General features: G+C 48.1%; 1 protein-coding gene across 5 annotated transcripts in view; it reads left to right on the top strand.

Moving 5' to 3' along the window:
• Nucleotides 1–25,839, top strand: part of Auts2 (activator of transcription and developmental regulator AUTS2) — a 1,119,825-nt gene that overhangs the window by 765,977 nt on the left and 328,009 nt on the right. For all 5 annotated transcript variants that reach the window (XM_028870211.2, XM_037198545.1, XM_028870212.2 and 2 more), the window contains exon 5: nucleotides 5,666–5,695. In XM_028870211.2, coding sequence (XP_028726044.1) covers nucleotides 5,666–5,695 — 30 coding nt within the window. The remainder of the gene's footprint in view (nucleotides 1–5,665; nucleotides 5,696–25,839) is intronic.

Genomic DNA, 25,839 nt, shown 5'->3' with positions numbered 1-25,839 from the left:
TCATTCATTCATTCATTCATTTATTGGAAACAGGGTCTCTAGGTAAGCCTGGCTGTCCTGGGACTCGTGTATGTAGACCATGTTATCCTCTCCCTCACAGAGAGAGGTCCCCTTGCCTCTGCCTCCCCCAGACTTCGATTTAAGACCTGTACCACCATGCCCTGCTTGTTTTACTTTTGACTTTTTCTGGAAAAAAAAATTTTTTTTTTCTTAAACACGTAGGGACTATGGATGTAGCTTAGTTGGTAGGCCGTCTGCCGAGCATGCAAGAAGCTCTGGGTTCCATTCCCAGCACTGGATGTGAATGGAGGGCAGCGGTACTCCCAACACTAGGGAGGCCATGACAGGAGGACCAGGAGTTCATCCTGGGTGCTGTAGCAAATTCCAGGCCAGTGTGGGCTCCAAGAGACCTTGTCTCAAATAAGTAAGGAAGTAAGTAAATAAATAAATAAATAAGCATCCACCACCACACCAAGCTTTTATGCGGTTTAGAGAGTTGAAACAGGAGGACTTGGTACTTCCAACAGTTGACATCCAGTTTGTGAAAGGACAGGGAAGCTACAGGTGAATGGTAGCCATGTTGGGGTGGCCGAGGCTCTGTCTGGAAATTCTTCTCTGGCTGCTTCTGCATTCAACGCCTGTGACGTTCACTGCAGGCCTCCAGTGTGGCTCCTCAAGTATGGTGGTTTAAATTCTTGTCTTAGCCTGAGGACTAAGCGACCTGGATTCTCTCCCCGTCCCTCCTCTCCGTTCCTTGCTATTAAGATGGAGGAAAGTATTTCCACTTCTCTCTCAGGGCTTTGAAACCCTGTCGTGGAGAACATTCCGACACCTCAAGCTCCCATTTGGTGGGCAAACTGTTTGCTAATAAACCAAGGCAGGACCCTGATGTCAAAATGCTTAAGACGGCGGATCAGCTGGGACCCCTTTCTGTGCCTGACAAGCCATTTCCATCTCCCTGCCTCCTCCGGAACATAAACCTGAACCGGGAGGTGCTGCAGCCTGAACTCTTATAAATTGGAGTGGGTGTCTAGGGACGGGGGAAACAGACAGTTCTTCCTTTAACCTTTGAAGACCAACAACCATCTGGCCCGAAAAAAATCCACAGCGGGTTGAACCCGGGGTGTGAAAGCTGGGCAGTGTATTAAATGTGAATTCGAGACCATGACTTCTCTCCACCCCGACTCCATAAAACAGTCTCCCCTTTTCATAAAGCATGCCTATAAACCACTGCCAGTGAGGCAGAAAGACCGCGGAGGACCCCAGCTCGCTTTCCGTCCGGGGTTGTCAACAAACCCCCTTTATGAGTGGAATAGGCCTCTTATATGCATCCAGCTTCTGGCTTTTTTTTTCTCTTTCTCTCTTTTTTTCCTGCAGAGTGTGTGAGGAGCCAGGCTGGGCAAGCGTCAGGCGCTGTTTGCTGAACGCATTTATTGCCTTTGCATAATTTATGAGCTGGAGGGGTTGACCGCCATCGCTCTCTGCCAGGGGCTGGCACTGGAGGCTCCAGAGAGCGGAGCTGTAAATTGGATGGTGAGCTCCTGCTGAGCTCCCGGCAAAGTCCCTGGGTCAGTATGGGAATTTAATACCAGAAATGGAACTGTTTTCTCAGCGCGCCATGTGGGCCCCTGGTGCCACAGACAGTGTTTTGGCAGACTCTGGCTGGCCTTGCGAGGGGCCTGTCACTCACGAGTGTGTCGCGTGGGGAGCCCCAGCATTTGTAATCAGCTTGGCATCCGTGTGGCTTCCATAATGGATACCAGTAGGTCTCAGTTCTCCACCATATGCTTAACTCTGGAGGCAAGGTGCTTCTGGGTATATCAGTAATTACTTGATACGGAATTAAGTGGACCTTGAAATTAGAACTGGACTCTCGGAAAGTGGGGAAGCTTAATGCTTTGATACGAATAACCATTCCCAGAGACGTACCGCTGTTTGGAGTGGGGGTGGGAGAGCTAGCTTTGCCCACTTTCCCGGCTTCTTCTCCTGTACATAGACCCTGGAGGGTGGAGGGAAAACGTGTCGTTCCAGCCCTCCCTGTCATAAGCTCATATGGGTAGCTGTGAACATCTGGGGAAGAGCGGGCATGACAGAAGGCACCACTCTGGGCTGGGGATGTAACTCAGTGGTACCGAGAGTTTCCTATTATACACAAGGCTTGTGTTCACATCCCCCAACAATTCCAAGTTTAAAAAAAAAGAAGAAGAAGACTCCTCTCTTCCCCACCCCCTCCTCAACCGACCTCAAAAATGCACTTGAGACTTTAGTACCACATAAGGTAAAAAGCAAGAGAGTGGTTACCCCCGCCCCCGGGAGAACACAGCGACCTCCCCTCATCCCCATCCATCCATGGTTCTAGACCTTCAGGGTCTTCATCTCACCCACTTCCCATCTCCACTCGACTCCTCTGAAATGACAGAGAAATCACAAGAATGTCAGTGCAGACGTAACGGCTGTTGGAAGTCTGGCTGGAAATGATGCCCTTGGACGTGACGAAGTTGCTGTCAGTCACTCCGTGTCTGGTAACCCTGTATCACCAAGGAGGCAGAGGGAGAAGGAGATGTCATCGTCCTCCCAATTGTCACCCCAGGGCTTGGGAAAGTAGAGGTGGGAGGATCAGGAATTCAAGGCCATCCTTGGTCATGTAGCAGGTTCAAGGCCAGCCTGGAATACGTGAAACTTTGACTCAAAAACAAAGACAAAAAAAAAAAAAAAATAGTCGGTGTAAGCTCCTAAATGCTCTCAGTACCGAGGCAGTGGTCTCCACACACAACCAGTGGAGATTTTATTAGCATCTCTTGGTAGCACTTGGAAGGTAGCTTGAGCAATAATAACGAGGAGGCGTCTCTTCTGACATGGGTTCAGTGGCTCAATGATGTCAGATGTCTCTTCCTTTGTTCTCTCCATATTCTTTCAGCATGGAGGCTTTTTCAAAATGGCTGCTGTAGATGCACACATCACATCCTCACCTAGGCAGACTTGAAGGCAAGAGGCAGGAGCTGCCTGCCATTCACTGAGATTCTTTAAAAAAAAAAAAACTTTATTATTTGTGTGTGTGTGTTTGTGTGTGTGTGTGTGTGCCTGCATGCACACTTGTGCTATGGAGATCAGTGTGGAGATCAGTGGACAACTCCAAGGAGTCTGTCCCCTCCTTCTACCCTGGGATCTGGTGATTAAACTCAGCTCATCAGGCTTGTGTGGCCAGTGCTTCTACTCCGTGAGCCATCTTGTAGGCCCAGGATTCTTCCTCTCCTCCTTCTTCCCTACCTCAGCATCCTCTGCAGACTTCACCTCTTACTTGACCAAAATGGTTCTCATCACCACCCAGGAATGTAAGGAAAAAAGTGTGTGTGTGTGTGTGTGTGTGTGTGTGTGTGTGTGTGTGTGTGTGTGTGTGTGTGTAGGGCGAGTATTGCCTCCAGAAGATGTGGGCTTGGGAGAAGAGAGCTGTGGCTGTCCTGCAGAGGCAGCTCTCTTCCATTTCCTGTTTCCCCTGATGGCTCCATCTGCTCCCATGTGCAGGTGGCCACAGTAAAAACCTTGGCACCCTCCGAGACTCACCTGCCGCTTGCTCTCCCTAGCCGTGGATTACCATGACCCACCAGCTCTCACTGCAGATCTGCTGAACCATCTGCTTCACCCTCTCTCATACCAGGCACGATGCTGGCATAGAAAGTGTCCCAGTTGCCAGACTGCTCTCCCGGTGGCCATCTCTCTGCCTAGTGGGTGCTCTTTTTCCACCACCCATGCAGAGTGGTCCCACCTGCACACCACATTGGGTGTACCACAGAGCAGCCTGAGGCTCGGTCCTGTGTCTCATCTTGGTGGAGTCCAGCCCAGCAGGGCCTCTCCAGGGCTAGGGAGGGAAGGCATACATGTGATCACATCTCTCAGTGTCTAACAAACGCACCCTTTATCATGTATATGTATGTGTGCCCAAGCATGCCTATGTTCACATACATATAGAGATCAGAGGTCAACCCTGGGAGACTTCCCTCAGTCCCTGTCCATTGTGTTTATTGAGGTTCTTTCCCTGGGACCTGGGACTCACCGAGTAGGCTAGTCTGCTTGGCCAGCAAGCCCCAGACATCCTGTTTCCTCTTTCCCGGCACTAGGATTACACATGTATGCTCCATGTTGATTTTTGTACATGGGTCCTGAAAACCAAGCTAAATTCAAGTCACGTGATTACTCAGCAAGCACGGCGGCGGCTGAGTTGTCTCTCCAACCCTGTTGTTCAACCCATCATTGATTAGCAAAACACTCTTGGTTTTTAGAGGAGTGTTTGTTCTCTGTTTCCCTCTGCTTCTGTCAAGAACCCCAAAACTAGGAGATAATTCTCTTTCTTTGGTTCTCCCAAACCTAGAGCAGCAGGCTCATCACACTACTTAGTCCTCTTGCTGCATTACCTGTGGGGAGTTGGCCTTCAAATCCCGGACATCAATATTAGTCACTTTCCTCATTGCTGGGACAGAATAATAGCCACTCGTGGAAGAGCTCATTTTGGCTCGCAGTTCAAGGGTATATATAGCCCACCATGGTGGAGAAGGCAGAGCCGTAGGGGTGGGAGATGTGCGGTCACTGTTCTGTTGCTGGGAAGAGACACCATGGCCAAGGCAGTTCTCATCAAAGAAAGCATTTAACTGTAGGTTTGTTACAGTTTCAGAGCTTCGTCTATTATTATCATGGCAAGGACTGTGGCGGTGCCCAGGCAGAAATGGAGATCTGGGAGCTCTGTATCCTGATTCATAGGCAGAGATTGGGGGGGTGGGGGTGGGCGGGGACGACACTGGGCTTGGCATGAGCTTTTTGAAAGTTCAAAACCTACCTGCAGCGACACACTTTCTCCAACAAATCCATGCCTCCTGATCCTTCTAATCCTTTTAAATAGTGACCCTCCCTGGTGACCAAGCATTCAAATACGTGAGCCTGTGGGGGTCATTCTTACTTTAATACCACGGTCATATTGGATCCTCCGTCAAGAAGCAGCAGAGAGAATTGAGTGCTCAGCTCCCTCTCTCCATTTTATTTATTTAGTCCAAGGCCTCAGTCCATGGGATGGTGCCACTCACCTTTAGGGAGACTCTTCCTTCCTCAATTAATCCAGTCTAGAAACTTCCTTACGGACATGCCCAAAGGTGATTCAGGATCCTGTCAAGTTGATAGTCAATGTTAACCATCACAGTGTCACCTGTGTTGAGTCTTGCCCCCCTCAAAGTCTTGGCAAGCGATTTCCATGAACAAAGCTTGTTTGCTTCCCGAGAAAAGATTCAGCAGAAAGACAGCCACTCCCCAAAGCTGAAGGCAGAGCACGTTCTTCTGCAGAAGTGATTTTTGTTCCAGAACCTTCGGAAGGCTCTTGAGTCCCCTTCATCCTGTGGCAGTGTTAGCCCCTAGCTGGGTGTCCCCTAGACTTTCATAGTTTTGTTGTACGGTGGAGTCTCTTGCTGTGCGGACTCCAGGCATCCCAGGGCACTGGCATGAACTGACAGAATGGATGTTGTCTGTTATCCAGCAGCGTGTTCCTTGTTCAGCACTGAGTGCTGTGGAGCACTTTGAAGCCCAGAGATGTCTCCTCTTTCCTACGTTTGCCCTGCACCCCCCTCCCCCCCCCAGATTGCATAATCACCACACTGACCTTTATTCTTTTTGTCTTCCTTTTTAGTGCGACAGTGACAGCGACCAGGAAGAGAAGGTAAGATGCCACCCCCCTCCATTGCAAATACAATACACGAGGCCCTGTGTGCACCGTCACACTCCTGCTGACACCTATTCCCTCCTGAAGGATGTCTCATTGTTCACACCGTGACATTTTCAATAAGATAGACTGTGCCAAACCTGTGACATCCACCTCTGTGAAACATGCCCCTTCATGTCTCCTGTGTGTCACACCAAGTTTTCACTTCATGGATGATGACTCATAGACCCCCAAAACACTTAAAGGGGAATTGATTTTCTTTTTTCTTTTTTTCTTTTTTTTTTTTTTTTTTTGGTTCATGATGGAAGTATTCACCTTTCCCCTGTGTATTTATAATGTCATTTCTGCCTCCGTCTGACTGGCCTCTGTGCTTCCTCTTGCTTTTCCGTAGCTTCCTAATAGAAATGTCAGTGGTATGCCCCTAGGAATTTCCTCACAGGGCAGTGTGGACAGGGCGGTCAAGGGGACGCTGCTCTCTTCCGTGGGTTGGTGTTGGGGGAGGGGCGTCTCCCTAGCAGGTACACCCTCTCCGTGGAGGTCGAGGCCCAGCCTCAGTGTGCACCGCTCAACAAGGATGAAGAAGGAACCCAGGCTTCGAGCCTCCAGAAGACCGACTCCAGAAGCAGTAAAGTAGGTTTTCTGTTGACTGAAGCAAAAGGTTTGTGGGTGTGCTTTTTCCTTCCAAGCCATTGACGTCTCCCAACCAAGTCAAGTATCTTTCCTTTTTCAATGATGCCTTGTGTAACTTGAAAACTTACCCAAGTCTCAGAATATATGGACTGCATGGTACCAAAACAGTTGGCCAGTCCTCCCTTCCCCTGGGCCCTGCTCAGTGATTTTCACCTCCTCCGTGCTGGCTCATCCTCCCCAGAATCCCACGGTTCATGTATAGTGATTGTTCCCCATCCATCTCGGACTCTCCCCCTCCGCCTCCACAACAGCCTCCAGGAGATCTCGGAAGGCTCCTGTTCACCACTGTCATTAATTTGAATTCAGCATATGTAGCCGGTTATAAAACTCGAGACATCATCATCTGAGCAGGTCAAGCATATTCAGATGAAGACAAATGGTGCTTATTTGATTTCCTTAAAATCAGGAAATGAAAAAAGTGCTCTCTGGAGAAATCACGCTCCGCCTGACTTGGATGATAGACCAGCGCGTGTCCCCCAGATAAGAACAGGCTCTCTCCTGGAGGTTTTTATCTCTGAAGGACGGCCAGGACTGTCAGCTTGCTGACATGTGCATTATCCATGTCATTTTAAACAAAGTGACCTATGGAAGGGTGCGCCGTGCTGTGACATGGTAATGGGCTGTTGGATGACAGCGGAAGTACACACTGGATAGGGGGCTGAGGGCTGTTCTTTTGTTTAACTGACAAGTTGAAGCCTCCTGCCCCAACCCTCAGGAGCGAATTTTAGCTCCTTGGAAGTAGGACCTCGGGTATCTCGGGCAGCTAGCGTGTGTCGGGGATGGGTAACAGCATGCAAAGTGCAATCGATGCCCACACTAACCCCAAGGTCACGTGGGCATATGGCGAAAGTAGCTATAATTCTTTGCCGGTGTCTCTGACACCCAGGAAGGTACTGAAACCTTCTGACCACTCTGAGAGCTCTACAGACAAGCGAGAACTGATCTCACTTCTCCGAGAGGGTGGGTTTTATTCAAGGTCTTCCTCTCTGAGCACAGTTGCGTGTGTGCATCTTCCTGTATGAGCGGGTGCATGTGTATGTGCATCTTCCTGTGTGCTCAGAGGTCAGAGGACAACCCTGGGCATCATTACCTGGTGCTGTCTACCTGACTTTTGATGAACTCATTCAGTAGGCTAGGCTTGCTGGCCAGCAAACTGCAGGGACTTTCCTGTCTCTGCCTGCCCAGCACTGCGAATACAAGTCTGTGGGCTCTGGGCATTGAACTCATGTTTGAACAGGCAACACTTGCAAGCACGCTCTTTCCCCTAGCCCGTGCATTTTTTATTTCAGAAGCCTGATGGTGCATACCTGTCATCCCAGCCTTTAGGAGGCTGAGGCAGGCGAATTGCAAGTTCCAGGCCCTCGTGCGCTACCTAAGGAGGCTGTATTTCAAATTCATAAAGTGAATTCCATATTGATACATCTGTCTGCAGTCGCTGGGGAAGGGGGTGGACATTCCTCTTTGCCGTTCCTCTGAGTAGTTTCCTCTGGGCCTTGCTCACACCTCCGGAACTACCCCAGGCCTGGTCTCCACTCCAGGTCCCTTACCCTGGAGCCTCTGGGGACCTCAGCCATCATTAACAAGATCTGCAGACTCCGGTAGCTTCTAGAATGGAGCCTGCTTGTGGGCATTAGAAGCAGCGGAGCGGGTAGTCCAGGTGGTTGGACGCAGCAGCATTCAGCTAGACAGAGTGAAAGGGTGGGGCAAGGGGAGTACCAGTCTGTGAGGAGAGTAAACAGGCAGGTCCAAGGGCGGGAAGTCAGTGGGAGGGCAAGGGGCATTAGACACAGTCTTCTTCTGCATGGTATATCCCCTGCCTACGCACTGGGCTGTATTCCGATTGCACCTTGAAGATCACGCAGGCCTTTGTAACTGGGAGCCGCACTTGACACTCGGCCTGTGCTATCCCTGCCCCAGTGGGTGTTTCTCCAGGGGTTCCCAGCAGGAGCCCGGGAGCCTCTAATTGCACCGTCACCTGCCTGGCCCTGGCGTAGTTAACTCTGCCAGACTTCTCCTTTTCCAGCTGAGACAGGAGAGTGTTTATCCCGCCGCCTACGACCTGAACACCATCCTCTCTGCTTCGCAGGGGCCCTGTCAGCCTGCTCTATGGCAGGGCCTCTTCCTGTAGCCCCCAAACCCACCCGGGCACTTGCTGGCACCGCTTTGGAGGATTTGAATACAAATATGAATTGAAAAAGAGTGGAGTACATGCCACTCAGCATCCTGGGATCCCTTCAGCAAGTCCCACTGGGAATGCTGTTGTAGCCAAAAGTGAGACTTGCGGGAGGGACCGGGTGGGAATTCTCTCCAGAAGACCTGTCATTCTTACTCCGTGGGGATCCGCAGAACCGGCAGTCTAAAATTAGGGTACGGTATTTCGCACAGCTGACTGAATTAAGATAGACTCTGCTTTCTTCCGATAGGAAGCTATAATTTATAAAATGATACCCTTACTAATTAATGTGAAAGTATCTGGGAAAGGGCTGGGAAGCAGAGCCTCTCTGAAACGCTCGAGACAGGCTTGCATGTGCACAGGATCTGATGAGGCCCCACTTGGAGCATCCTCAGCCCCAGGAACGCGATGCACATTAGCAGCAGAGAACCTGGAAGGCTCCTGGGAAGGGAGAAATTGGGTGGGGAATTAAGTAGGCGGTGAACCCAGCATCTTGGATGTGGGATGTCTCTTCATTTGTCATTAGGAACAAGGAAGAGGCAGCACTTGGCCCCCTGATCACCCAAATTAAGCAATTACTCCAATCCCACACTGGAAAAGAATTGCCATCAGGAGAACAGTGAGGCGACATTAGTATTTCTGCATAGTTGGGCTATATTTTCTTTGGTTTTCTCTTTCCTCTAATACCGGCTGCACACCTGCACCGTGTGCAGCAATACCCCTCATTTGGTTATGAAGTCAATGTCAGGATTTAAAGTCACAATCTCTCCACCTACCCACTTCTTCTTTTTTGGGGGGGCTGTGTGAGCCATGGATGGCTGGTCAGAAGGGATCTCCAATCTCGTTTCTGCCTCTGTCTCTTACTATTCTGTATGCAGGGTGATTCTCGGTGTTGTAATGTATGAGATGGGAAGACCCCGGCCCACCCATATTCTTGTTGGGGTAGGTTGCAGGCTCCCCTGCCTGGGCTCAGTGTTAGCTGGGGGTTGTTTCCTAGGCTCAAGGCTCACCTTGGGAGGGAGGAAAGCTGTGCTCCACCTCAGATAGCTTGAGTCCTGCAAGAGACTCAGGGGGCTCCAGGGGAACCCAGGGCTCAGCTCTCACCCCCAAGGACACTTCCTGGAACAGACTGGATGGAAGGCCTTAAACCATAAAAGGTTCCTAAAACCGTATCTTTTTAACCCCCTTATCCCGACATATTACTCATACAGGCCAGAGTAATGTGGGGCCGTCTTAAAATGAGCAGACAGCCATTAAGTAATAGATGATACAGGTTTTTGTCCCCTTGGCAGCTCTTCCCAGGTATCAGGCCCTTCCTGTTTACAGGGGAAAGTTCTTATTTGGGCGTCAGGGGGCCAGATATAGGGTTTTTTGTTTGTCGTTTGTTTTGATTTTTTCCCCCCAGAAAGCTTCTGAAGTAATATTTTCTCACTTTATTTGTTCTTTGAGAATTTTAGACAATGTATATTTGTTGTTGTTGTTCATTTATTTGAGACACGGTCGGTCTCACTGTGTAGGTATGGCTGATTTAGAGGTATGTTGACCAGGCTGGCCTTGAACTCACAGACATCTGCATGCCTGCTTGCTTCTGCGGGGATTAAAGGTGTGCGCCGCCACATTCGGGCTCTCATACGATCTATATTGATCACACTCACCCTCTCATCTCTTCCCAGATGTACCCCCCCTCCCCTGCCCATCCAACTTTATGTCCTCTTCAGGATTTTTTTTTCATTTTTTATTGCTGTATTTATTAATTTTTAAAATTTTAATGCATCTTTAATTAATATTTAATTAATAATATAATAAATAGGATTATATCAGTTTTCCCCTTCCGTTTCTACTCTCCAACAGCCCTCCCCCCATGCCATCCCTGCTCCCAAGAGAATATTTTAGCAACAAAACTGGATCTGGAAATAAAGCTTAGTGGGTAGCGCTCTTACTTAGTTAGTATGCCAGGAAACCCTAAGTTCCATCCTCAGCACCAAACAAGCCAAGAAAAGTGGTCCATGCCTAGAATCCCAGCTCTTGGGCGGTGGAGGCAGGAAGGCCAGAAGTTCAAAGCCATCCTCAGTAACACTTAAAGCATTAGTTGGAGGCCATCCTGGGCCACTTGAGACCTTGTCTTCAAAAAAAAAAAAAAAACATAAGAAAAACAAATGTTTTCTGTAATTGTTGTTCGTGGTCATGATGGTCTCACAGGTGAGGGAAGGGGGTAACTTTTAAGCAAAGAAACCCATCTTTGGCTTATGTTCTTAATTCAGCCGAGACCACACGCGCGCGCACACACACACACACACGTCACCTGGCTCAGGAAGGACTTTGGAAACCGCTGAAAAGTCCAGCTGAAGATGTGACCAGTGGCCTTGTGCTTATAGTGGAAGAGTCTTATGGCTTGACTGCCAGGCCGTGTGTTGACCCTTGCGAAAGTCTACGCATCCTCAGCAACGTTGCAGAGGATGAGAAGGCCCTCCCTGTTGTTTGCGGGGACCTCAGCCTTGGTTTGGCAGTCAGCTGTGTCCTGAGGCAGGGGGGATACAGAGACAGCTCGGCTGACTCAGCACACCGGCCGCACAGGCATGGGGACCCGAGCTCAGATCCCAGCACCCACATAGAAATACAGATGCAGTCCCATGCGCTTTTACCACCAGTGCTGTGGGGGATGGGAGCAGGAGGATCAGTGGGGCTTTGCTGCCTGTCTGCCCGGCCCCAGGCCCAGTGAGAGACCCTGTTTCAAGGGAATAGGCCTGGAGTGATACAGAAATATACCCAGCATCCTCTTCTGGCCTCTGCGTTGCCATGGAAACACATCTGCGCATATTCCTCCCACACACACATGTGCGTGTGCGCACATGCACACACACACACACACACAACACACACACACACACACACACACACACACACACACACACACACACACACACGTCTTAATCAAGAGACAACTGAGATATGCTAACCTGTGTTTCAGCCAGAAAAGGAATCTTCACTGTCCAGCTTTCAGAGAAGCAGGACCAATAGCCACCACCCCAGACAGTGGGACCCGTGGTGATGGTGTTTGTGGCTGGAGCACTTTGCTCAACCCCGGGCAGAAGTAAAGCGTGGCTATTCTGCTGGAGTTGCTTTTTCTTTCCTGTGGGGAGGACATGTGGAAGAGGCCTGGCACTCCAAGCCCGGGTATTCCCCAGCCATCCCAATGTCTGCTTTCTGGGCTCCAACCAATGTGCAATCTCTTTCCCAGGCCTCTGCACTACTTTTACAGTTTGATTTTCTCATAAAAACATTTCTACGCCATTTGTAAATTTCCTAGCATTTGGGGGGCAATTTCTGCAGTGGTTGGCTGAGTTTCAAGAGCTTTTTCATTTTGGAGTCTCAATTTCCAAAATGCCTATCAACCTCTCCTTACCCCTCCAATATTATGTCTGGGTTAAGATGACATTTTATTATTCTTCCAATGTTATTGTGTTTCCAATCGGCTTAATTATCCCCATACCCACCCAAAATTCCTATTGATGCCATCCTCAGATTAAATTTCTATTGAAAGTTATTTTAAATCCTGAGTCTTGTTATGTTTTCCTTTTTTTCCCATCATAGCATTTTCAGGCCAAAGTAAAACTGGATGTCTGTGTGTAGTCATCCTGCCAGTGTCTATCATTTCATATCCCTGAAAAGCATGGATTATGATACACAGATTGAAATTTTTTATTTCATGGGGGGGTGGGGTGCGGGCTACATGTGTGCCGCGGCGTCCACGTGCAGAACAGAGGGCAGCCAGTGGGATTCAGTTCTGTCCTTCCACTGGCTGGGGAAAGAGCCCACATCTTCCAGCTTGGAAAGCACGTGTTTTACCCACTGAACCATCTTCATGGCTCCCCCATATAATATAGATATATGTAGGTAGGAATTGTTGGGAATTTCTCCTCAACTTTGTTCTTGGGGTGAATGGAATGAAGAAGTGTAAGGAGAATAGGTTTCCCGTAGAAACATTTCACGTTTTCACAGTGGTGGATCATAGAGAGGGACCCCTGAAGACTACTTTCTAATTTCTTTTAGTCAGCCAGCTCCCAGGCTGTAGACAAACCACCCAATTTGGCTGGGCCTTGGAATTACTATCTGTAGTGGAGCTGGATTGGTTGACCTTGCATTGAATGTCCTGATTTTTCCGTCTAGCTGTCTACCTCAACAGCATGACAGAACCCAAAGTCTAATAGGTATGTGATTGTGTGTGTGTGTGTGTGTTTGTGGGGGGCGGGGGGTTCTTATGGAGCCAAGGATGACTTTGAACTCATGATCCTCCTGGCTCCATCTCCCAAGCGCTGGGATTACAGGCATTTGACACTACAACTGTTTTGTGCATTGCGGGGGATAGATCCCAGGCCTTTGTGCATGCTAGGCAAACATGCTTCTTTCTGAGCTCTGTCTCCAACCTCATGATTGTCAGTGGTTTCCTCTTGCCAAGATGGCAATAATAGTCCACAAGAGCTGTTTCATCTTTAATCTCTTTTGAATCCATAAAGGAGAAAGGCATAGTAGACAGACTTAGGCAGCTGCATGTTGATTCATGTAAGTCACTCAAGGGAATGTGCCTGTGGGTCGTTACCTGCCTGCTGCTTCCTTCATCTGGTCAAATCCGTCCACACAGTCTTCTTCCATCATATGCATTGTGGAGTCTGGACTCAGCTGGACCTTCCTGTAAACAGAGAAACCAGTTCCTCCTCCATTCTTCAATCGTCAGTGTGGATTTGGGGAAGCATAGCAACTGAGTAAAGATCTCATTTACGTGATATGTCTCATGAGCTCACGTCATCAGTAACGAGTCTCATTTGACCTGTGAAAGGAGTTCTGGAAACATCTGAAGTTGAGCACACCATTCTGCATCCCCATTCTCTTAAGTGAGCTATTGCCTGGTGCTTTATGGCGTCCATGAAAGGACAGTTGCAGAGCCATAGACCAGTGTGCTGGTGTCGATCGCTATGGTCCTTATGGGACTGTGCACAGACCTTCAGAAACCCAGTACCAAACATATCAGGACTAATGACAGCATTAATGACAGACCCTATCTCAACAGCCTCTTAGGGAAGACTAGGCTGCTCTGTGGCTATCCAAAGTGTCTTTCTTATTCCATATCAGAGTCGGAGAGTGCTCTGTGCTCAACAGAGATGTGAGAATGTCTCTTTAATCACAGACATGTATGTTTGTATGTTCATGTGGCTGCCTCAGTCCCACTGCAACTTCTGCATAGTACATAGCTAACTGTTCCTCAAAACTATGCCATTTCAGTGTGATATATTACTAATTATCTCAACTCTATTCTATAGAGAAGTCTCAAAACCTACTTTGAGGAGGTTTTTCAGTTGATAAAGTGCTTGCCTTGCGGGCATGAAGACCAGGCTCTTCTCCCTGTACCCATGTTAAAAAGCTGTGCATGGTGGCTCATGCCTGTAATCTCGGTGCTGAAGAGGCTGAGTGTTGTCTTCTGGCCTCCAAATGTATATGCACATGGATGCATATTTGCATGCGCACATACACGCACACACAGGTCCCATAATTCACTGGATGGATGTGCTTTTTTCTTATTATTAACGCTACATCTGGAAAGTTTCCCCTCATGTCCATTGTCGAACTTTTCCTAATCAGATTGGTAGCTGCTAACTGTGGAAGTATATTACATCTTCAATTCCATGAGGCCAGGCGCAGCTTTCTCCAGTGTTGTCCCAAACATGGCTTGACTTATGATCTACCAGAGGCAGGGGAGTGGAGCGTCTGAAACACAGATTGACTGGGAACCCCTGAAATAGACAGTTATAGTGTCCAAGATCAGTGTGGGCTCTCTTTCCTCATTCTCTCCTTCCGTTCTCTTCCCTCCAACCGGTCTCTCTCTCTCTCTCTCTCTCTCTCTCTCTCTCTCTCTGTTTGTGTCTCTCTCCGTCTCTCTCTGTCTCTCTCTCCCCCCTGCCTCCCTCCCCCTCTCTCCCAATAAAGCTCTGGAAAGGTTTTTTAAAAAAGAAAAAGATCAGTGTGGATTTTGGTTTGTTTGGGGGGTTTCTAATGACTTTTCAAGGTTCTAAGTTCTTGCTATCAACAAGTAGATGCTACTAATGACAACTTGAGATTAGGTTCAAGAAGACTATCTAAATAATAATGTAAAGAAATAACTTGTCAAGCCAAATGTGGTAGTGCATACCTTCAATCCCAGCACTCAGGAGGCAGAGGCAGGCGGAGCAGATCAGATGTCTGTGAGTTCAAGACCAGCTAGTATGACATAGTGAGACTTTGTCTCACGAAACAAAAAGACAACAATAGAAAGAAGGAGAGAGAGAAATTCATTGAAGAGCGTGCGGCCTTATTTAGAACACTTGTACAAGCATCATTTTATATATAATCTGCTTAGGTGTGTGTCACGAGGCCCAACATGCAGTCCTTCAAAGACTTGAACTTTTCAAGCCCATGTCTTCGCCTTACAAGTTAAGAAAGCAAGATGTAAGGATGGTTCAAGAGCCAGGGTTTTAATCCTTTTCCCCTTTAGCTTAGCCTCCTGTCCTTCTATCACAAATACCCCAGAAAAATCACATCAAAGCAAGAAACATGGGATCATTTGGGTTCTAGTTTCTCTCCGTGGTCCCTTGGCATCACAGCTGTGGGCTTGTGGTCCAGCAGGACATTGTGACAGGGAGTGTGAGATAGAGCAGAAGATGCTGTATCCATGGAAGCCACAAAGCAGAGAGAGAAAGAAGGAAGCAGGGTCCTAGCATACACTCCAGGGCACTCTCCCACATTAACTACCTACTTTCTGTATCTAGACCAAACCTCCAAGTGAGTCTCTCGATCCAAATGATCACAGTTGGGGCATGTATAGGAGCCATATTGGAACCTGTGCTATGTGCTTTTTTTTTGGGGTGCAAGATTCGAGGGTGTCATCTGTCCATTCTTCTTCACTTCCACCCACACGATTCCAGCTAGCTTCTAAACACTGCACCATGGCAGTAAATACTGAGACTCAACTTGTCCAACGATAACAGAGGCGTGGGCCCTTCTGGTGTGTGGCTCTTGTTTTTTCCAGCGTGGTAGACAGTTCTCCCAGGTGTGTTAGTTTCTGTTCTGTCCCTGTGATCATATGATCTGATGATACGTGGGTTAGGGAAGAAAGGGTTTGTTGTGGCTTACAGTTCCAGAGGAAACGTGGTCCGTCGTGGTAGGGAAGCCATGGCAGCAGGCATGTGAGGCCAGCGTGACAGGGAGCAGCGAGCTCACACTTCATCCACACAGAGGAAGCAGAGAGAAAGAGAGTCAGTCAGAGACAGACAGAGACAGAGAGACACACACGCACAGAGAGAGGACGGTCAGTGGGTCTAGACTATAAAACCTCGAAGCACACCCCTAGTGATATACTTCGTCTGGCAAAGCTCTACCTCCGAAAGGTTCCACCACCATCCCAGACAGTGCCACGGACCGGAGAGCAAGCGTTCAGATACATGAGACTAAACCATGACACAAGGGGAAGAAGGAAAGGCTTAACGTAAGACTCTTAGTTTGATTCTAACGTGGGAGTAGCCGAGTCTGCCCTGTGGGCTATGGTAGTTGATTAGAGGAACAGGCCAAGTAAACCACTGTAGTAAACTTCATCCATTTTGGGTTATGGAACTCAGTTTTCTTTTAAGTGTATGCATGAGTGCACGCATGCATGTGTGTGTGTGTGTGTGTACGTTTAATATTTAGTTAAATACTAGGTTTCTGGATAACTCACCCCCCCTAGTATCTACTAATACTAATACATTGTAAGCACCCAGAAATTATTAGCATTATGTCTAAGAGTTGCTTTATTAATTGTTCAAGTCTCAGAAAGGAAGAGGGACTCACCTTCATGCCCAAGCATTGTCCAGAAAGAGCTCGGCCTGGAATAGAGGCATCCTTAGCATCTCCCTCCTGGGAGGGTGATGCCGACTGGTGCCCATCTGTGACCAGCATGCAGGAATGTGCTATAACGATCACTCCCACACATGATGGCTCTTGTTCATCGCTTGACCTCACTCCCTCACCCAGAACCCTCTCATCCACCCAAACATCAGTCCCCCGACCCTTGTAAGCAATCTCTGTGTCCCTTGGGGCCACAGGGCCCTTCCTTTCTGGGCACCGAATTCAAGAAGCCATGTCCCTTAAGCCCAAGTGGCAGTAAATATCTGCAGCGGCCATGTTCCCATTACAGATTATGTATTTGCCACTAAGGGGAGAATATAGTGTTTATCGGCTGGAGTGTGTACCAGCTGAGCTGATTACAGCGTTAGCACTCCGTCAGCCAATGATCGTCCTGTCTTTTATCACCTGTGTCACTCAGCACCAAGGAGGAAGAGAATGGATCGCCCCTTTACCCCTTCCCTCCCTGTCCCTCCTCCCTGCCCCCCTCCTTCTGTCTTTCTCTCTCTGTGTACCCATTTTGTGTAGAAAATTTGTATTTACTTTGGGAGTGTAATTTGTTCCTCATGGATAATGTGACCCTGAGCGGAGCCGGATCATGGGTTAGTTGAAGTGATATTTTCCGCTAATGGTAGTCGTACATCACCGCTGTCAGCTCGGGTTAGGAGGCAAGCACATTACAGCTCCATTTTACCTCTGCAGGCATCTGGGATTATTTGCCATAACCGAGTATGACATGACCGCACTACAGAGTGCATTAAAATTTTACTGGCTTCTCAGGCAAGTTCCTGGCTCCAGTGAGTGCTTCAGGCAGGCAGTCTGATGGGGGACCCAAGGGCCCTGACTTCCTACACAGAGGTGCAGAAGGTGGAGGTAGCCCAAGATGGGCTGTTTTTCCCTCACTCTGAGAAAAGAGTTAAGGAAAATCTTGGGAGGTCGAGGGCAGGTGTGCATGTCTCTAGATACCGCAAACTGACAGGTGACAGGCGGCCGGCCCTGTGTGGGTAACCAGGGCCTGAATGAAGTGGCCACTGCAGGGGGCAGGGGTAACCTATGCTTCAGCCCCCAGGGCATATGAGAAATAGGTCCTTCTCCAAGGAGATGCCAGGGTATGGAGGTCACTGCCATGCCCCGGGCAGATTCTTATTGTTCCTGTTTGTCAGAGGCCAGACTGAGCTAAGGAAGAGAGAGTCTTCAGTGTGGAAGGATCCATGCTGTCTGTGGAATTGGACTGAGCATTTACTAAGCTGGGTGGTGACAGACATATGTAATCCTGACACTCTGGATATGGAGGCAGGAGGATCAGAAATCCAAAGGTTGGCTTCTTACAAAGTTTAAGACCAAGCTGGGTTATAAGAGTCCATGTTTTAACCACGGCCAGAATGAAAGGCTTGGTTTGTAGCTCAGCAGAGTGTTTATGGAGCATACACAAAGCTCTGGGGTTGATTCCTATTACCTCATAGTCTGGGCGTGGTGTTGCCAGCGCTCAGGAAGTGGAGGCAGGAGGATCGTGAGTTTAAGGTCATCTTTGGCTACGTAGCAAGTTCAAGGCTAGCCTGAGACCCTTTGTCAAAACCTTGGCATCAGCAAAAGGGCTGGTGACATAGCTTAGTTGATCCTGTGTGCGCTTCATGTGCACACAGCCCTGGATTTGGTACCCAGCACCCTATAAACCGGATGTGGTAGCACACAGTTGTGATCACAACACTCAGGAGGTAGAGGCAGGAGGATCAGGTCAAGATAGTTTTTGGCTACACAGCAATCTCAAAACCATCCTGGTCTAATGAGACCCTGTCTCCAAAAGTACAAGACCAAAAATGTCTGCCAAAACGTTCTGCACACTTCTCGATACAAAGCTATGTAGGCATGAACACCCCTATTTTACTTACAAGGAAACTGAGGTCCAAAGAGGCTTTGTAACTTTATATATACTAATGGCAGAAATGGGTTTCTGACCCATTTCTTACTTCTTATTGCCTGTGAGGTTTCTTATCCTCTCTGCTAGAAATGAAAGTGTTTACTTAAGGCATGGTTAGATGTGCTTTATACACACGTACTATTCGGATCCAACCACAGCCATCATTTGGTAGGTATTGATGATTACCGAGGAGGAAGGGAGATCCATGTACCCAAGGTCTCATCCACACCAATGGCAGATCAAGGTGTGTGTGTGTGTGTGTGTGTGTGTGTGTGTGTGTGTGTGTGTGTACGTGCATGGAGGTCAGTTTACAACTTGTGGGAGCCAGTTCACTCTTCAGCCATCTGGGGATTAAACTCACATCATCAGGCCTGGAAGCCAGCCCTCCACCTGCTGCACCCTCTCGCCAGCCCCAGGTCAAGGTCGAACCTTCCTGGGTTGACCTTGGAGGCAGTCCTCTCTGCCACCCAGCGGGATTCTCACTCATAGCACATTCTAACCAGCCTGAAGCTGATGAGTGAAGGCCGGGGACATCATAACATGTTGGCATAAAAGGAAACGTTCAAAGAGTGTTTTGTCACTTCTCAGTTGTAACTCAGCTAACATCCAACAAAATATTGCTTAGTGAAGACAGCCTGTGATGAGCTTTAATTAAGTCATAAGTCCTGTTCACAGTTAGCACATCGCTCGAATACAAATGGGCCTTCTAAGGGCCTTGACAAGCATTTATTTTGATCAGTTAAGACTTACAGTCACTCCAACAAAATGTTTTCTACCACTTAGCATCCCTTCATAGTCTTACTGGGAAGGAATTTAGTGTAGGGGCCTGAGACGAGGCTCAGTGGCGCAGTTGGTAGAGTGCCCGTCTGAAGTGCTTGAAGCCGCCCTGGGCTCCATCCCTGGCACCTCATAAACCCAGTGTGGTAGTACAGGCCTGTCATCCCTTCGCTCTGGAGGTGGGGGCAGGAGGATCGGGAGTTTAAGATCACCCTTGGCTATGTGATGAGTTGGAGCACAGCCAGAGAGCTACATAAAACTCTGTCTCCCAAGAAAAGAAAAGAATGTGGGTGCTGGAGCAATGGCTAAGTGCATAAAAGCACTTGCCGTGAGACCATAAAGACCTGCGTTTGGATCCCAGCACCCAAATAAGAAGCTGGATGTCGCTGAATATATTTATAATCCTTCCACTGGAGGAAGCAGAGGCAGGAGGATTGCTGGAACTGACTACCAGCCGAGTTCCAGATTCATTGAGAGACTTTTTCTCAAAGGAATAAGAGAGGAGGACAGAGTAGGATACCCAGCATCTTCTAACCCCCATGCTCACATACACCCATTCACATAAAGACATAAAAAAATTCAACATAAAGTTACGTAGAGTCATGTCATTTCTTGAAAAAGACAAGCTTTGATTGGATCAGGGACCTCAAGATGCAGGGAGACTAGAAGGATCAAAAATTCCACATAGGTGGGTTCTGGGTGCTTGACATGGAACTGGTACCCACAGGGTGAAAATTGCCTTTTCTTCTAGCCAGAAAGGCCTCCCTTTCTTCTAGTCCTGAGATGCTTGCCCTCCGCCATCCTCTCTAGCATGTGGTAGAGTCATCGTGTGCAGGACTTAATAAACAATAAACTGAGTAAGACCTTGAACCCACAGGGAGACATCCGTCAAAGGCGAGAGGACAGTCCATGGACAAGTACATCTTTTCTCTCTGGAAACTTAGAAATTAAGTAGCACAATAGAGTTTCTGCTGCCTGGCCTTGCTCCCCTCCCTGGGCTCTCAACATCATCAATCCTTCCCAACCAGATCAGAGTGGGTCCATGCCCAGAATCCCATGGCTCCTGACCTGGGTTTCTTCTCTGGTCTGAAATCCAGTCCCTCAGGCAGTAAAGAATGAGAACAGAAGTATTGATCCAGTCATAGAAAAGTAATTATCCCTCTAGGATGGTCTGTTTAGAATGCAATCATAATTTTAAATAGTGTATTCCCCAGAGGCAACGTAACAGCATATGGTTGACTTTGTTTAAGTGAGGTCACACTGGTACCCTCCCAGCTTTCTGGACCCCAGTGATGTGTGCAGTCTAAAGTGAGTACATATTTGCAAAACTTGGCTTAACCAACAAGGCACGTACCTAGCGGTTATTCGATTACTCATGATAGACTTGTGACCTTGTACAAGAAAACTCCGTGAATCGTTAGATCATTTTAGAGCGCTCTGGCATTAACAGCTTCAGCAGGCATTCCGTTTTGTTTTGTTCTGTTTAAGACAGGGTCTCACTACATCCTCCCAGCTGGCCTCCGGCTCAGAGCCCTGCAGACTCACATAGGCATGTGCTAACACACCCAGCTTGATAATATTCTTTTTTTTTTTTAAATTCTCAAACAACATAAACTCAAACCAATTAATAATGCAATGTGTAAACTTTTGAATCCAACTACATATTAACCAAGCTACCGGAAAGGTTGGCGAGGTGGCCCAGTGGTCAAAGTGCTTGCTACACACATAGAAGCCAGAGGTGGCATATGTGTCTGTAACCGCAGTGCTAGGTGGGAGGGTACAGGTGGATCTCTGGAGTTGATTGCCAGCCAGACCAGATGATTTCATGAGCTCCAGGTTCAGTGGAGACATGGTCTCACAAAAGGTCAGGGATGGGGTAGTAGAGAGTGACCAAGGAAGACACCCACTGTGGACCTCTGGCTTCCATAGATGTGCACACACCCAAAGGAACACATACATACAACATGGACAAAGCCAGGCTGGGATCTGCAACTAAGAAATACTGAATCCTCTCATTCCCTTCGCACTCACATAGCGATTGTTTCTGAGACTCAATTTCCCTTTTCGGTAGACATCATGACCCATCCACAGTTCGGCATCAACCAGAAGAAGGACCCCTCCCCTTTTTCTGTCTTGGTTAGCAAGAGCCAAGGAAAGGAAGATTCTTGTTGGCTAAGATGAAGTTACCTGTCCAGGGTAGATAGTGCAAAAGAGACTGTGAGCCAGGCTACCTTTCTCAGGTTCTGGAACCTGCATCCGTCCTCTGGGTAGAAGGCTTGAGCCATGCTGCTCTAGATGTAACTGTCTGCTTGAAGATGGGGTCAGTGGAAAGCCCAGAATGATGACATTTAGGCAGTCAGCCATCTGTTCTACGAACTCCTACTTCACCTTCCAGTTTCTTTTCAGCCACAGAATCTGCCTTGATCACCCAGAGTTAACACTTAAAAAGCATTGGCTCAGGAACCCACAGAACCCACATTCAAAAGTCCGGTGTAGGGCCTGGAGAGATGGCTCAGCCGGTAAAAGCACTGGCTGCTCTTCCAGAGGTCCTGAGTTCAATTCCCAGCACCTACAAGGTGGCTCACAACCATCTGTAGTGGAGTCTCATGCCCTTTTCTGGCATAAAGGGCACAGATAGAGCACTCATACATTGAGTGAATGAATGAATGAATGAATGATCGGGTGTAGCCATTCATCCCTGCAACCCCAGCCCCGAGGTGAACGGAGACTGGAGGATTGCTGGGGCTTGTTGTATACCAGGTGGCTGCAGAGTCAGTAACAGACCCTGTCTCGAGGGGAAACGGTGGAGATTGATAGAGCAGGGCACCCAGTGTCTTCTCTAGCAGGCATGCATGCATACCACACACTCTTGGACACACACTCACAAAACTTACCAGGGCGAGGATGTAGCTCAGCAGGTAGAGTGCTTGTCTAGCATGCACAAAGCCCTGGGTTCTATCCCCAGCATCTCATAAGCTGGGTATGGTGGCCCATCCCAGTAATCCTGGCGCTTAGACTATATGGGCAGGAGAATCAGATCGGGATCATAGTCGGTTACATAATGAGCCCAGCCTGGGATACATGAGACTCTGTCTCAAAAATAGTAATCTTATTAACATAAACAAATAAACAAAAGTGTTCACAGACTCTAAAATGTGGATGTGTTTTCAGTTATACTTAATAGTTGTGTAAATATTCAGAGCATTTAAAATTCCATTTACAGATTAATTCTGTCTTACTGAAACAATTAAAGCTGTAGAAAGGCATGGGATTTTAAAGAGTGATTGTTCATGTATACATGTATTGAGAATAGACCAGAATTCATTAATATTTTAAGTATAGTAGTTGATGAGTTCCTCCCCAATTATAAGACAGCCACCTTGAGAGACATGAAGGTCTTTGAAGTCACTGGGATGGTAATTATTAAATGACTTTATCTAGGGTACAAAAGGAAACCTTCTTTTCCGGAGGGATTTTAGTCACCTCAAAGAACTGACAGGGTCCTTGGGCAACAGCAGGCAGCCTTGCAAAAATGAGTCTCTTAAGCATGGAAATGAGATGCCACAGATGGAGTTCAGTTGGTAGAGTGCTTGCCTAGCATCCAGGAAGCCCTGGGTTCGATCCCCAGCACCCCTTATACCAGACATGGTGAGGCACACTGTAATCTAGGAATTCAGAAACTAGGAGCAGAGGGATTGGATGTTGAAGGTCACCCTTAGAGACAAAGGAAGTTGGAGGCCAGCCTGAGCTACATGAGACCCTGTCTCCGATAGGTAGGTAGATAGATAGATAGATAGATAGATAGATAGATAGATAGATAGATAGATAGATAGGTGGTAGATACATGGTAGATAGGTAGGTAGGTAGGTAGGTAGATAGATAGATAGATAGATAGATAGATAGATAGATAGATAGATAGATAGATAGTAGATAGGTGGATAGGTAGGTAAGATAGGTAGATAGGAAGATAATAGAAAATTAAGCTGCAAGTTTAACCTTGAGTGCCCTGAGCAATGCATCTTGGGATCTGGGGATAGAAAGATGGCTTAGGTATACCAAGCCTTTGGAGAGGAGAGATGCTTTATAATTAAGGAGAAGGCCCAGGTACCTTAGCCAAGTCTACGAGTTTGGTAGTCCTGCTGCCCTGGAGACCAGAGACTGGAACCACCATGCCTAACTAGGGAAGACAGCATTTGCACAAGCTCTCGCAGGAAGTCAGCAAGTATGGAGGTAGCAAGGCCAGCACAGATAATAGGTCGCTGAGTAAGGCTTACTATTACTTTGATGAAACACAATGACCAAAAAGCAAGTTGGAGTGGAAAAGGCCAATTTGGCTTACATTTCTGCATGTAGTCCACCACTGAAGGAAGTCAGGACAGGACAGGACTACTATAGGGCAGGAACCTGGAGACAGGAGCTGACGCAGAGGTCATGGAGGGGTGCTGCTTGCTGGCTTGCTTCTCATGGCTTGCTGCTTTCTTATGGAACCCAGGACCATCAGCCCAGAGGTCGGTGGCACCATCCACCATGAGCTGAGCCCATCCCCGATCGACCACTTATTGAGAAAATGCCTTACAGCAGGATCTTATGGAGGCGTTTTCTCAATTGAGGTTCCTTCCTTTCAGATGATTATAGAGCTTGTGTCAAGTTGACCTGGACTATCCAGCACCGTAGGCAAAGGGAAATTCAGTTGCAAAGAAGGAGAAAAGCAAGCAAGCAAGCTGAGGAGAAGCATTCCCACCTCCACTTCCTCCTCTGCATGGATGGTGGGCAAACACCCTTACCATCCTGCCTCCTCTTGCTGCTGTGCCTGCTGAGCACAAACAAGCCCTCTCTTAAGTTGCTGCTTGTTCACATCTGGGCCGACTGGGAAACAATGAGAAATGAAGTCTCTGCTCACCTCCTTTTCTCCTTTTTCCCTTGATGTTCAGTCCAGGACCCCAGCTCATGGACTAGAGCTGCCCACAGTCAGGGTGGGTTTCCCCTCCCCTATTAAAGTTCCTCACAGACACACCCAAAGTCATGTTTTATGAATACTCCAGAAAGTACTCAATACAACCAAGCTGATGGAATTAACCATCCCAACATCTTCTCTTCTAATGGTCCTGGCTCTCCTGATTCTCTAGCTTCTTGCCTCGAGCAAGAGCAGGACCTTCCCTGGACCTAGGAGGCTAGTGGGTGGTCTTGGCCTATCACAACTAGAAGTGTTCTTAAAACCTAGTGTGGTACCAACAGCCTCTGTGCCCCTCTGTGTCTGATATTACACAACCTACAGGAAACAAGGAAGGGTCTACTTCCGGGTAGAACCAGGAGGGAAAATAGAAAGCTGTCTGTAGCCATCCTCTTCCTCCCCCTTTCCACTTACCCCTAGACCCCAAAAGAGGGACTGGGGATATGTGATGTCTCAGTTAATAAAGGACAGACTTAGAGTTGGCACCCTGGTCACTCGCCCCCAATTACATCCTCCTCTGATTCTCATTGTTTTTTGCCTAAAATGTTACTGAATTAACAGTAACTTTTTTTTCTAAAGATTTAAAAATTTTTATTTTATGTATTTTGCCAGCCTGTGTGTGTGTGTGTGTGTGTGTGTGTGTGTGTGTGTGCGTGTGCGTGTGCGTGTGCGTGTGTGTGTGTGTGTGTGTGTGCGCGCGCGCATCATTTTTGTGTGTGGTCCTGAGGAACCCAGAAGAAGGTGTTGGATCCCATGGAACTGGAGTTAGAGCCGCCATGTGGGTGCTGGGAACCAATCCAGGGGCCTCTGCAAGAACAAAAAGTGCTCCTGACTGCTGAGCCACCCCTCCAGGCCCCAACCAGTAAATCATAATAAAAGCTTTTATTCTGGTTTTAAAGAGAACTCTTACTTAAGAGATTACCTCCTCATCCTCAGGAAATCACTGCAAATTCTCCTGGTGCTCGCAGAGAGGGATGTGAGAGAAATTCTGTTATCATTTAGCATTAATTAATACTTGTTTTCTGTAAAGTGTGCTGAGACACAACCATGAGCCAGACTTTCAGACCACACAGAGGGGGGCACTGGGGGCGGGACTCAAAAGAAGCAGGGGGCACCGGGTGGGGCTGGACTGTATAGAAAACAAGGGTCCAGTCTTTCCTCTCTGCAGAGAGAGAGGGCAGGCAGAGCAACCATTCTGGCCGCAGCAGGCAGGCCTACATCCCCAAATGAGGATGTGAAGCTGGCTAAGCCTGGCCTGACTTTGTCCCACTAAGATTCGCCAGCTGTACTCGGGAGGGGTTCTACATTCAAGTGCCACCAACACATGCATGTACACACACACACACACACATGCACGCATGCATGCATGCACACAGCACTTATGTGCATGTACCTGCACACTCATGCACAGGTACACATTCATAGGCACACACACATATATAAGTACACACACAAATGCACATAGCACTTACATGCATGTACCTGCACACACACATATACAAGTACACACACACACATATGCACACAGCACTTATGTGCATGTACCTGCACACTCATTCACAGGTACACACTCACAGGCACACACGCATATACAAGTACATACACATACACACATATGCACACAGCACTTATGTGCATGTACATGCACACTCATGCACAGATGTGCATTCACAGGCACACACACACATACAAGTACACACGTGGGGGGGGGGCGCGGGGGTGGA

This window comes from Peromyscus leucopus, chromosome 23 (assembly GCF_004664715.2).
Source record: "Peromyscus leucopus breed LL Stock chromosome 23, UCI_PerLeu_2.1, whole genome shotgun sequence".
NCBI classification, from domain to species: Eukaryota; Metazoa; Chordata; class Mammalia; order Rodentia; family Cricetidae; genus Peromyscus; species Peromyscus leucopus.
Note: the sequence above shows the minus strand (reverse complement) of the source record. Positions and strands in the feature narration are given on the sequence as shown.